This window comes from Salmo salar, chromosome ssa22, assembly GCF_905237065.1.
Source record: "Salmo salar chromosome ssa22, Ssal_v3.1, whole genome shotgun sequence".
Taxonomy (NCBI): domain Eukaryota; kingdom Metazoa; phylum Chordata; class Actinopteri; order Salmoniformes; family Salmonidae; genus Salmo; species Salmo salar.
Genome location: NC_059463.1, coordinates 43,289,735 through 43,302,461, shown reverse-complemented (window position 1 = coordinate 43,302,461; position 12,727 = coordinate 43,289,735). Strand labels below are relative to the sequence as shown.

At 43.0% G+C, this 12,727-nt stretch overlaps 1 protein-coding gene across 1 annotated transcript; it reads right to left on the bottom strand.

Moving 5' to 3' along the window:
• Nucleotides 1-3,439: 3,439 nt before the first annotated feature.
• On the bottom strand, nt 3,440-9,477 carry LOC106583437 (tumor suppressor candidate 2). The gene is made up of 4 exons (XM_014167596.2): nt 9,317-9,477; nt 6,829-7,118; nt 5,209-5,329; nt 3,440-4,710 (listed from the first exon to the last, which is right to left on the bottom strand). Exons 2-4 carry the CDS (start codon nt 6,981-6,983, stop codon nt 4,645-4,647), a joined length of 342 nt encoding a protein of 113 aa, XP_014023071.1. The 5' UTR covers nt 6,984-7,118; nt 9,317-9,477; the 3' UTR covers nt 3,440-4,644.
• Nucleotides 9,478-12,727: the final 3,250 nt, after the last annotated feature.

Sequence of the window (12,727 nt, the reverse complement as noted above, 5' to 3'; positions counted from 1 at the left end):
TCGTTTCCTGTGAAGTACACTCTTAGAAAAAAAGGTGCTATCTAGAACCTAAAAGGGTTCTTTGTCTGGCCCCATAAGAGAACCCTTTGAAGAATCCTTTTTGGTTTCATGTAAAACCCTTTCCACAGAGGGTTCTAGATTGAATCCAAAAGGGTTTTGCCTGGAACCAAAAATGGTTGTCCTATGGAGACAGCTGAAGAACCCTTTTGGAAGCCTTTTTTCTAAGAGTGTAGTTGGGGTCGTTTCCTCCACCCCGTGTATACGTCAGTGACATCCTTCCCAGGTTTCAATTTCCCCTCTTAGCATGTCCAGACCCATAGAGGACGGGGGACAGGAAGACGCCTTCCATAACAACAGAAACATTGGTGGAATGTGGCTGCAACGACAGCGTGACAAAGACGACCACACATCAGCAGAGTACCGCCAGTGTGACACCAGGGCCAAGGACATGCCACATACTGTTGCTGAACATAGTGGTAGTGCCCTGGGCGCAATCTACAGCTGCCAAATGTGCCAAGGTCAAGGACACACACACAGACTCACACTCGTGTGAACACAGAGCTTCACAGCCTTCAATAGTTGTATAATGTGAGACGCAAAACAATGTCTCTCAAGCCTGTCAACCAGATCTAATGTTAACCTCTGTGTGAAATAATGTTTGAAGTAGTGCCTTTAGTAATCTTAGTGAAACAAAGCTCTATGCAATATCTACAATTCACTTTCATAAACACAATTTAGTGGATGACAATTACAACTTTTCAAGTAGTGTACCCCAGACTACACATGCTCAGATCAGTGGTAGCGAAACTGCAGCAGAAGCAGCCTCTGTGGCATCTATCCACTGCTCTGAAGTTGAATGAAGTCACAGTGTAAGTACTGTGGGTCATCTGCTAGCAATCAGACAAACACAATTTACAACAGAACGGCATGCTATCTGTAAAACACACACACACACACACACACACACCCTCCAACCTAGAATAGTGACAGAGCGGAAGGACCACTTTAGAAGTTATTTATAATATGTAGAAACACACCCTCACATGACTGCTGAACTCCATTCTCTCCTCCCTGACACTGTACCACCCTGGTTGTCTAACAATGAGATACTGGGCTTGTTCCAAACTGCAGCCAGCCTTGCAGGAGACTGCCGACTGACTGATCTACAAATCACCTTGCATCATAAATAATTACTCAATATTATTTGTAGATCATTCAGTCACAATTGACTGAAAATGCATCACATCGGCTGCAATGTCAAACACGCCCAATCACTTTCCTAGCAGTGTAAAATGATTTTTTAATAATATGGCTTGACATTGCAGAACTCAAGCACAGTCATATCCAGAGCCTTCTATTTACAATAGAGACATTTACATTAGAAGGCTCCCGTCATGTCTAGCTAGATTTTACCACCATGTATACCTCTTCCATGGAGCTCAGAGTTAACTGAGGATACAAGAAGCAATTTATCAGACAAAAGCCCATAAAACAGACAGACATGATGGGCCCATATGGCGTAGATTATAAAATTAGAAACTCCCACCTCTTACCCAATTAAACCTATCTTGCTGTCTGCAGGGAGCTCAGAGTCTGTCCTCAGAAGGAAATTAGAGACTATAGGGGACCCGTGTGTGGGTGAGTAGCCAATGGGGACTCTGAAATTAAATGAACATCCCCCTGAGAGGCAGGCTAGAGAGGTGTGTCTGTGGACATGGTGATTCAATAGATTGTGCCGCTGTGAACATGAACGTGCTCTGGCCCAATGTTGATCTTTTCCACTTTAGGGAGAGGTCTGGAAGTATACACCCGTTAGATAGGGCAGGCTTCCACCATTTCAATATGACTGGCTGATAAAGTAATCATCTGTACAGCGTCTGAAAATTTCCCTTGGAGCAATGCTCTCATCAGTTGGTCAGTACAATGATGTATTGGGCAGAGGGAATCACCTTTCTGTTGGGGTCGCTAGGGGAAAAGCTTGAGCCAATCACTAGTACGGGAGGCTAAAGGGCAAAGATCAAAGGTTCTGCAGAATCAAGTGACAAATACTCCCCCTTGTGGCTGAATCAGGCACAACTATTGTTACAAAAATAACTAGCCTATGGATATTGTTGCACTGGCTTTGTATAGGGGTCTTAGGCCTAGTTACATGATCTATAACATGATTGAATGTGTGTGTTTATATACTGAACAAAAGTAAATGCAACATGCAACAATTTCAAAGATTTTACTGAGTTACAGTTCATATAAGGAAATCAGTCAAGAGAAATAAATTCATTAGGCCCTAATCTATGGATTTCACATGACTGTGCAAGGGTGCAGCCATGGGTGGGCTTTGGAGGGCATAGGCCTACCCACTTGGCAGCCAGGCCCATTCACTGGGGAGCCAGGCCCAGTCAATCAGAATTAGTTTTTCCCCACAAAAGGGCTTTAGTAGACAGAAATACTCCTCAGCACACCCACACCCCACCTCAGACGATCCCGCAGGTGAAAAAGCCAGATGTGGAGGTCCTGGGCTGAAATGGTTGCACGTGGTCTGCGGTTGTGAGGCTAATTGGAAATACTGCCAAATTCTCTAATACAACAGTGGAGGCAGCTCATGGTAGAGAAATTAACATTCAATTAATCATGGGCATTGTGTTGTGACAAAACTGCACATTTTAAAGTGACCTTTTGTCCCAAGCACAAGGTGCACCTGTGTAATGATCATTCTGTCTAATCAGCTTCTTTATATGCCACACGGGTCAGGTGGATGGATTATCTTTGCTAAGGAGAAATGCTCACTAACAGCAATGTAAACACATTTGTGCACAGAACGAGAGAAATAAGCTTTGTGTGCATATGGAACATTTATGCGATTTTTTATTTAAGCTCATGAAACATGGGACCAACACTTTACATGTTGGGTTTATTTTTGTTCATTGTATGAGAAATCAGTGTTTGAGGACCGTGCTGGGTGCACATGTGCCCAGGGAGACAGCAACCTTGCCTTAGGTCCAGCTCTGACTTGACTCCTTTGGGTCAGCGAGCCCAAGCGGATTATTATGTTCAGATGGTGATGGAAACAAAAGTATAAAAAACTAAAAACAGGCATACCTCAACTAAAGAGCCTACATAAAAACAAAAGGCCTCATGGCCACCAAACCAACCCAGCAGCCTCATGGCTCTCAAGCTGGGACACTGACTAATGACCACCTGAATTGGCAGCACCTGATGTGCTTATCAACAAGGCTCAACAGCTGGACAAGGTTACTGCTGCCCCCTGGCAGTGTGGAAGTGGTAGTGAGCTGTAGTGTGCTGTCGAAACTAAGTAACCTATTCCATAACACTATCCATGAACACAGACGTGGGGAGAAGAGAACAGAGAAATTCCACAGTTGAAAGAGGGAGACATCAGTTTGTGTAATGGTGTGTAGAAGACAAAGGGACCACGACCAGATACATTTTGAGTTGTAATTAAAAACAATGCCATTGTAACAGTTATAATAAATTAACAGTGAAATGTATCGCGCTAAAGCAGTGAAGGAACAGAGGACTTTCCCAGGGGGACTAAAGTTCTTGCTTCTCTGTACATGTGTCTGAGGCCTGGGCCTGTACTAAAAAAAAAAGCAATTCAGTAGGATTGCCGATCTAGGATCAGACCCCCCCCAGTCCCTTTAATGTTAATGTGATTCACTATGATGAGCTCAAAGGTTAAAACTGATTCTAGATCAGCGCATACTCAGACGTTTCATAACTACAAGCCCTGGTCTTGACACCATGATCACCACGGCCAGTCAAACATCACAACACATCACATTAAGATCAGCTTAGATCACATTGGCCACCAATTGTCTAGCTCCATCATAGGGAAATGACAGAAGCAGAGCCATCATCATGCATGGTGGAAATTATATCAAGCCATGGCGTTTTTCTTTTTACTTGTAAACATAAAATGTGCATTAAATATTCCTATATCTCTGACCTCAGGATATGGCCCTAACAGTTGAAGCCCTATCATTACTCTGGAAGCTCTGAAGACTGAACAGGTATCGGAAAATATCACCCCTTAATACGTACAGATGGTAAATTAACTCTAGGGCGGGGTTTAAAGATATAGGATTGCCGGCCTATTCTGAGAGACACTATTCTACTTAACAGCCCATGGTTCAACTCAAATTGTCCCAATACATTCTCCTTACAAAGTACAATGGATCCTCCTACCAGAACACACTGCTGCTGTGAGACAGGCAGACAAGCTGTTGTCACACTTCATTCCATATCCACTAACACACATACTGTATATATTGAATAGGTTGAGGGTAACGGGAGCATAATTATGTCTTCAGCCATCTTAACTGACGTGTTTCACAGATCATCGACGGTCTCCGTAAGTGGCCACTTACTACTTTGTGTAACGTGACTGCACACAGGCCACATTTTACAGAGTCCACATGCAGGGGCTCAACACAATCATGTGTTTAGACAGCCTGTCTATCATCACAGGTCAGGGCTCCGGCCAAACATCATCACAGGGAGACCACGGTGGTTTAGAGGGTAGGTGGAGGGCTTCAGGGTAAAGTATAGGTGGAGAGGGAAACAGGGGGACGGAGTTGACACATTGGCTAGTCTGAGTCTGGTCTCAAAACGTGGCTCCAGGCTTCATCAAACCTCACAGAGAACGACAGGGAAATCCACATGGATGCTGGGGTGCTCCAGGGTTATGGTTCCCTATATGGGAAAAAAACGAAAGAGACAGAATGATGAACACAACTAAAACTAAAGCACATGATCATTCATTAGTTACCTAAACATTCAGGTGTGAGATCAGGATATTGGATTTCGCCATATCGGATATACTTGTGTGGGGGTGGGACAATTTTCATCATGCATATTAGGGGGGTGTCCAATAGAGTTTCTATTGGGGTATCCAATAGAGTTTCTATTGGACAAATTCAGATAGGGTGAAACAGGGAAATTCCTGTTTGCTTCCATTTGGTTGCTAGCAAATACACCCCTGAATTTTGTATTCCAAATGGGGGCTGTTACCTGACAGAGGGGGCTGTTACCTGACAGAGGGGGCTGTTACCTGACAGAGGGGGCTGTTACCTGACAGAGGGGGCTGTTACCTGACAGAGGGGGCTGTTACCTGACAGAGGGGGCTGTTACCTGACAGAGGGGGCTGTTACCTGACAGAGGGGGCTGTTACCTGACAGAGGGGGCTGTTACCTGCGGTATGAGGTTTTTCTGGATCTTCTTCAGTTTGGCCCTCTTGCGGCCGTTCTTCGTCACAACCGTCTCCTCATAGAACTCGTGGGCCAGGTCTCCATCCTCATCAAAGTACAGGGAGCTGAAAGCAGATAAGACATAAGGGTTACTGCTGGGTGTGGTCTAGTCTGATTAATCAGGCTGTAATACACAATTAATTGGTATATACAGCCTTAGACTAATGCCTGCAAAATCATGTCAATGTTCCTTACAAGCCAGAATGTTGAATATAATATAATCTTACTCTACCAATTGTCTGTGAGGTTTATTCTTCAGGTGCTTGAAATTTTAGACAAAATATCCACAGGAAAGTATTGTTTATCACAACTTTTTAGAGAGCCGGGTTGTTTCAGTTCAGTACCAAGGAAAGTTTGTTTTATATTCGATATTCTGTTCTCTCATCAATAGCTATTGAACCAAGCATTCCATGACAATGAACAATTGTACAGTCTGAATTAGGGGAGGAAGGAGTCAACACCTTTTTTTGTATGCAAATTTCAATTGTTCTCCATCCTCCCGATTCAGAATATATAAATGTTAATTGTCATGGCATGCTTGGTTCAATAGCTATTGACAAGAGAAAACCAAATATCCAACATAAAACAAACTTTACTTTGGTGCTGAACTGAACCATACACCTACTGGCTCTCTAAAAAGTTGAGTAAACAATACTTTCCTGTAGATATTTGGTCCAATTTCAAGCAGCTGAAGATCAAACCACACAGACAACCAGTAGAGTAAGTTTAAATGTCATTTTATTCAACATTCTTTCTTGTAAGGACCATTTAAATGATTTTGCAAGCATTAGTTTGATGCTGTATATACCAATTAATAGTGTTACAGTGTGATTAAATCAGAGTAGGTGTTGTCCACAGATACACTACCGGTCAAATTTTAGAACACCTACTCATTCAAGGGCTTTTCTTTATTTTCTACATTGTTGGATAATAGTGAAGACATCAAAACTATGAAGTAACATATGGAATCGTGTAGTAACCAAAAAAGTGTTATATAAAATACATTTTGCTTTGTTTTTGAGATTCTTCAAATAGCCACCCTTTGCCTTAATGACAGCTTTGCACACTCTTTTCAGTGGCAAGGACTGGGAGACTAGTCAGGATCGAGGGAAAGATGATTCGAGCAAAGTACAGAGAGAGATCCTTGGTGAAAACCTGCTCCAGAGCGCTCAAGAACTCAGACTGGGGCGAAGGTTCACCTTCCAACAGGACAATGACCCTAAGCACACAGCCAAGACAACGCAGGAGTGGTTTCGGGACAAGTCTCAGAGACCTAAAAATAGCTGCACAGCGACACTCACCATCCAACCTGACAGAGCTTGAGAGGATCTGCAGAGAAGAATGGGAGAAACACCCCAAATACTGGTGTGCCAAGCTTGTAGAGTCATACCCAAGAAGACAGGGTATGCTACAATTTCTAAAAACCTGTTATTGCTTTGTCATATGGGGTATTGTGTGTGTAGATTGAGGAGGGAATTTAAAGATCTATTTTAGAATAAGTCTAACGTAACAAAATGTGGAAAAAGTCAGAATACACTATTGCTACTTATGATGCTATATTTACCTTCGTCTGGTAAACACGAAGGGCGTCGCACATCGGAAACTTCGGAGCCTCGCCAGCGACTGTTCGTCGACTCCCTCTTTGGTTGGATCACCATCAACACTGCCTGAACCAGCAAAAGGCCAATAACCTTTGGTTTTGGAGCCACTACCTCCCATCTTCAACTGTAGGACATTATTTTCTTGGCCAGACTGCACCCAGGAGAGATGTAGCTAGTTGGTGCTCGATGAAGGTGTTGACAGTTCGAGGCAGGGACGTTGTTTATCAAGTAGAAGACAGTAGCTAGCTAGAATCTAAAGGAATTACAGAGAAAGGAAGTTACTAGAAGCTAGATATTGATGAATGGTGATAAACGTTTCCCTGGCAGCTGCTGATTTTGCTAGAGACCACATTACCTGCAATCTTAGCTATGATGACATTTTGCTGGCTAGCTAGCTATTTGTGACTATTTAGCATGAGTTAGTGGTCTTTCATCTAATATTCTATACTAAGCAATAAGGCCAGATGGGGTGTGGTATGTGGCCAATATACCACGTCTAATGGTTGTTCTGAATCACAACTCAACACGGAATGCCTGGATACAGCCCTTAGCCATGGTATATTGGCCATATACCACAGACCCACAAGGTGCTTTATTGCTATTATAAACTGGTTACCAACGAAATTAGAACAGTAAAAATAAATGTCATGCCCGTGGTATATGGTCTGTTATACAACAGGTGCTTCTAATCCTGAATGCTCATTGGTTAAAACCGCTTTCCAGCCGGTGTCTATTCCACAAATTACCACCAGCTAAATCTATGACGTTAAAACGCCCATTTACTCTGTTCCATCTGACTACGCAATCCACTGTCTCATCAACCCAGCCGGGCAATATGTAAACTTGATCTCCACTATAAAAAGCATCTAGACATTATCTCACATTTCTGGGCTCCCGAGTTGTGCAGCGGTTTAAGGCACTGCATCTCAGTGCTAGAGGCGTCACTACAGATCCTGGTTCGATTACAGGCTGTATCACAACCGGACGTGATTGGGAGTCCCAGCTTTCCCATTTTAATGGGAATGCCAAGAGTCGGGACGAGAGACAGTGTTTCTCAGCCAGTCGAAATCATGAATCAGATGGCATTGTTTTTACATATATATACACAAAGAAATGTCAATTGAAAAAGCTACAACAAAACAAAGTGCAGCTAGTTTACACTTTCCAGCTTCAGTTTGAAGTGATTGTGTTAGCTGTGTTGTTGGCTAGCTCCTATGAACAACGAGAGAGCACATTTTCTATGCCAGGCGAAATCAGTCTCATTTGCTCATTGCTATGGATGTATCCAAATAAATGTCACTAGAAAGCAGCTTAAACAAATGCAGCTACTGTTGTTATTCTGGCTGCACTGTTTGACTTGACTGAGTTAGCCATAGTTGGCTAGCTAGCAAGCAAGGGATAAGAACGTTGCCTGCCACTATGGCAATGGTACATTTACAACAATGACTGGGTCGCGTCCATTGATACAGAACAAAAAGACTGAACGACTGAGTCGAGTCTCAAGCAACCGAACCGATAGAACGAAAGACCAGCCAGCTTGGGTAGCAACACATTGTCAGGACTATATCTTGTGGAAGGACGAAATAGTATGAATAAATTCATCAAAATAACATTAATGAAAATGTCAATAATTATTTTAATATGTTGCTAACCCATTGTATAAAATAGACTTTGTCTCGTCCCTAACAACACCCCATGCCAAAATAGCCTCCAAACACCAGCTTCTCGGTCATTAATCACTTAATTATAAACTTGGTGGTTCAGCCCTGAATGCTAATTGGCTGACAGCAATGGTATATCAGACCGTAGACCACGGGTATGACAACATGTATTCTTACTGTTGTAATTACGTTTGTAACCAGTTTATAATAGCAATAAGGCACCTTGGGGGTCTGTGGTATATGGCCAATATACCACGGCTTAGAGCTGTATCCAGGCATTCCGTGTTGCGTCGTGATTCAGAACAACCGTTAGCCGTGGTATATTGGCCAGATAACACACCCTCGTTCCTTATTGCTTAAATATACCACGGCTGTCAGCCAATCAGCATTCAGGTCTCGAACCACCCAGTTTCTTTTATTTTTAAACATAGCAAACGAGCATGATAGGATTTGAGGCTGGCGTTAGTTTCCCCAAACCTATGTAGCTTAGCTAGCTGTTAGCGAGCTGTTTACACCAACGACGTCCTGTCATCATCCGTAGCTATCTAGCCGACAACTCACTTTTATAACTTTCCTGTTAAATAGCAGCATGTCATATCTGAAACAGGTTGAAGTATTGAGCTTGGCAGAACATTCCAGCGTGTCTGATGCGGTGATATGCTAGTTGTAGCTAAGGCCCTTCAGAATATCAGATAGCTAGCTACAAAACGCCATACTTGCTGTCAATACGTGCTGTCACGTTTCCATTTGATTTGTTACATGCTTGAAAGCGCATTCACTATCGCCATACCCAGAGTAATTTCAGCTTGATGTCGATTGAAATCTAGGAAGTGGAAACCTCCTTTGACGACGAATGCCTTCAAAACACAAACAGCTCTCTCACGCTGAAAAAGCTAACCACAGCTTTCAGCCTCTCACCCACTTCCGTCAAATGGAGGGAATGTACCTGCGTCACTTCCAGTCTATTTTTTTACTTTCCTTGTTGGGAAGGAAAGGAGATGAGGAAAGAGAGCAGATAAGCAAAATAGTCTACTCTAAAGTGGGTGATGTAAAGTCATAATAATAACACTGATAACAAAAAAAATATTCAATGACTTATCTTTTTATTATTAGTGGAAATATGAACACTGCAAAATAGATTAATTTCCTTAGATATGTAATTTCCATAATAAAACATGTATGACACTGGCTAATTAAAAGTGTAAAAGATATATCTGAGTAATTTTGACAGATGGCTTCCCAGAAAGTTGGGCCATGTGCAGTAGGAAGAAAATATTTTTGAAACAGAGAGAGACCTAAACTGTCCCTGTAAGAACACAGAATTTTGTTTTCGATTGAAATACATTTTTGCTACAGTATGCCCTACTGAACACAACCCTGGTCTAAAACGGTTGTCAAATTCCATCACACGTCCCTAAACTAAGATAGAAATCTAGAGAAAGCCCACAACAGATTACCATGTCAGACGCATTCAATGATCCCTTTAACAACAAGGGGAATTATTAGAGTAACAAGAATAGAGTTACATCTTCAGTTATCGCACCCTCCCCAAACATCTGAGCAGCAGAATACATTTTCCCAGTGGAAAAACTCCAGTTCTCCAGTTAAGCAGTGTCCAGACCAGGACATCCTATTTTTCCAACTTAATTGAGGAAAATAAGAACGATCCGAAATTTCTTTTTGATACTGTCGCAAAGCTAACTAAAAAGCAGCCTTCGCAAATGGAGGATGGCTTTCACTTCAGCAGTAATACATTTATGAACTTCTTTGAGGAAAAGATCATGATCATTAGAAAGCAAATTACAGACTCCTCTTTAAATCTGGGTATTCCTCCAAAGTTCCATTGTCCTGAGTCTACACAACTCTGCCAGGACCTAGGATCAAGGGAGATACTAAAGTGTTTTAGTACTATATCTCTTGAAACAATGATGAAAATAATCATGGCCTCCAAACCCTCAAGCTGCATACTGGACCCTATTCCAACTAAACTACTGAAAGAGCTGCTTCCTGTGCTTGGCCCTCCTATGTTGAACATAATAAACGGCTCTCTATCCACCGGATGTGTACCAAGCTCACTAAAAGTGGCAGTAATAAAGCCTCTCTTGAAAAAGCCGAATCTTGATCCAGAAATTATAAAAAACTATCGGCCTATTTCGAATCTTCCATTCCTCTCAAAAATTTTAGAAAAAGCTGTTGCACAGCAACTCACTGCCTTCCTGAAGACAAACAATGTATACGAAACGCTTCAGTCTGGTTTTAGACCCCATCATAGCACTGAGACTGCACTTGTGAAGGTGGTAAATGACCTTTTAATGACGTCAGACCGAGGCTCTGCATCTGTCCTCGTGCTCCTAGATCTTAGTGCCGCTTTTGATACCATCGATCACCACATTATTTTGGAGAGATTGGAAACCCAAATTGGTCTACATGGACAAGTTCTGGCCTGGTTTAGATCTTATCTGTCGGAAAGATATCAGTTTGTCTCTGTGAATGGTTTGTCCTCTGACAAATCAATTGTAAATTTCGGTGTTCCTCAAGGTTCCGTTTTAGGACCACTATTGTTTTCACTATATATTTTACCTCTTGGGGATGTCATTCGAAAACATAATGTTAAATTTCACTGCTATGCGGACGACACACAGCTGTACATTTCAATGAAACATGGTGAAGCCCCAAAATTGCCCTCGCTAGAAGCCTGTGTTTCTGACATAAAGAACTGGATGGCTGCAAACTTTCTACTTTTAAACTCGGACAAAACAGAGATGCTTGTTCTAGGTCCCAAGAAACAAAGAGATCTTCTGTTGAATCTGACAATTAATCTGGATGGTTGTACAGTCGTCTCAAATAAAACTGTGAAGGACCTCGGCGTTACTCTGGACCCTGATCTCTCTTTTGAAGAACATATCAAGACTGTTTCAAGGACAGCTTTTTTCCATCTACGTAACATTGCAAAAATCAGAAACTTTCTGTCCAAAAATGACGCAGAAAAATTAATCCATGCTTTTGTTACTTCTAGGCTGGACTACTGCAATGCTCTATTTTCCGGCTACCCGGATAAAGCACTAAACAAACTTCAGTTAGTGCTAAATACGGCTGCTAGAATCCTGACTAGAACCAAAAAATTTGATCATATTACTCCAGTGCTAGCCTCCCTACACTGGCTTCCTGTTAAGGCAAGAGCTGATTTCAAGGTTTTACTGCTAACCTACAAAGCATTACATGGGCTTGCTCCTACCTATCTTTCCAATTTGGTCCTGCCGTACATACCTACACGTACGCTACGGTCACAAGACGCAGGCCTCCTAATTGTCCCTAGAATTTCTAAGCAAACGGCTGGAGGTAGGGCTTTCTCCTATAGAGCTCAATTTTTATGGAATGGTCTGCCTACCAATGTGAGAGACGCAGACTCAGTCTCAACCTTTAAGTCTTTACTGAAGACTTATCTCTTCAGTTGGTCCTATGATTAAGTATAGTCTGGCCCAGGAGTGTGAAGGTGAACGGAAAGGCTCTGGAGCAACGAACCGCCCTTGCTGTCTCTGCCTTGCCGGTTCCCCTCTTTCCACTGGGATTCTCTGCCTCTAACCCTTTTACAGGGGCTGAGTCACTGGCTTACTGGTGTTCTTCCATGCCGTCCATGGGAGGGGTGCGTCACTTGAGTGGGTTGAGTCACTGACGTGGTATTCCTGTCTGGGTTGGCGCCCCCCCTTGGGTTGTGCCATGGCGGAGATCGTTGTGGGCTATACTCGGCCTTGTCTTAGGACGGTAAGTTGGTAGTTGGAGACATCCCTCTAGTGGTGTGGGGGCTGTGCTTTGGCAAAGTGGGTGGGGTTATATCCTGCCTGTTTGGCCCTGTCCGGGGGTATCATCGGATGGGGCCACAGTGTCTTCTGATCCCTCCTGTCTCAGCCTCCAGTATTTATGCTGCAGTAGTTTATGTGTCGGGGGCTAGGGTCAGTCTGTTACATCTGGAGTATTTCTCTTGTCTTATCCGGTGTCCTGTGTGAATTTAAATATGCTCTCTCTAATTCTCTCTTTCTGTCTTTCTCTCGGAGGACCTGAGCCCTAGGACCATGCCTCAGGACTACCTGGTATGATGACTCCTTGCTGTCCCCAGTCCACCTGGCCGTGCTGCTGCTCCAGTTTCAACTGTTCTGCCTGCGGCTATGGAACCCTGACCTGTTCACCGGACGTGCTTGTTGCA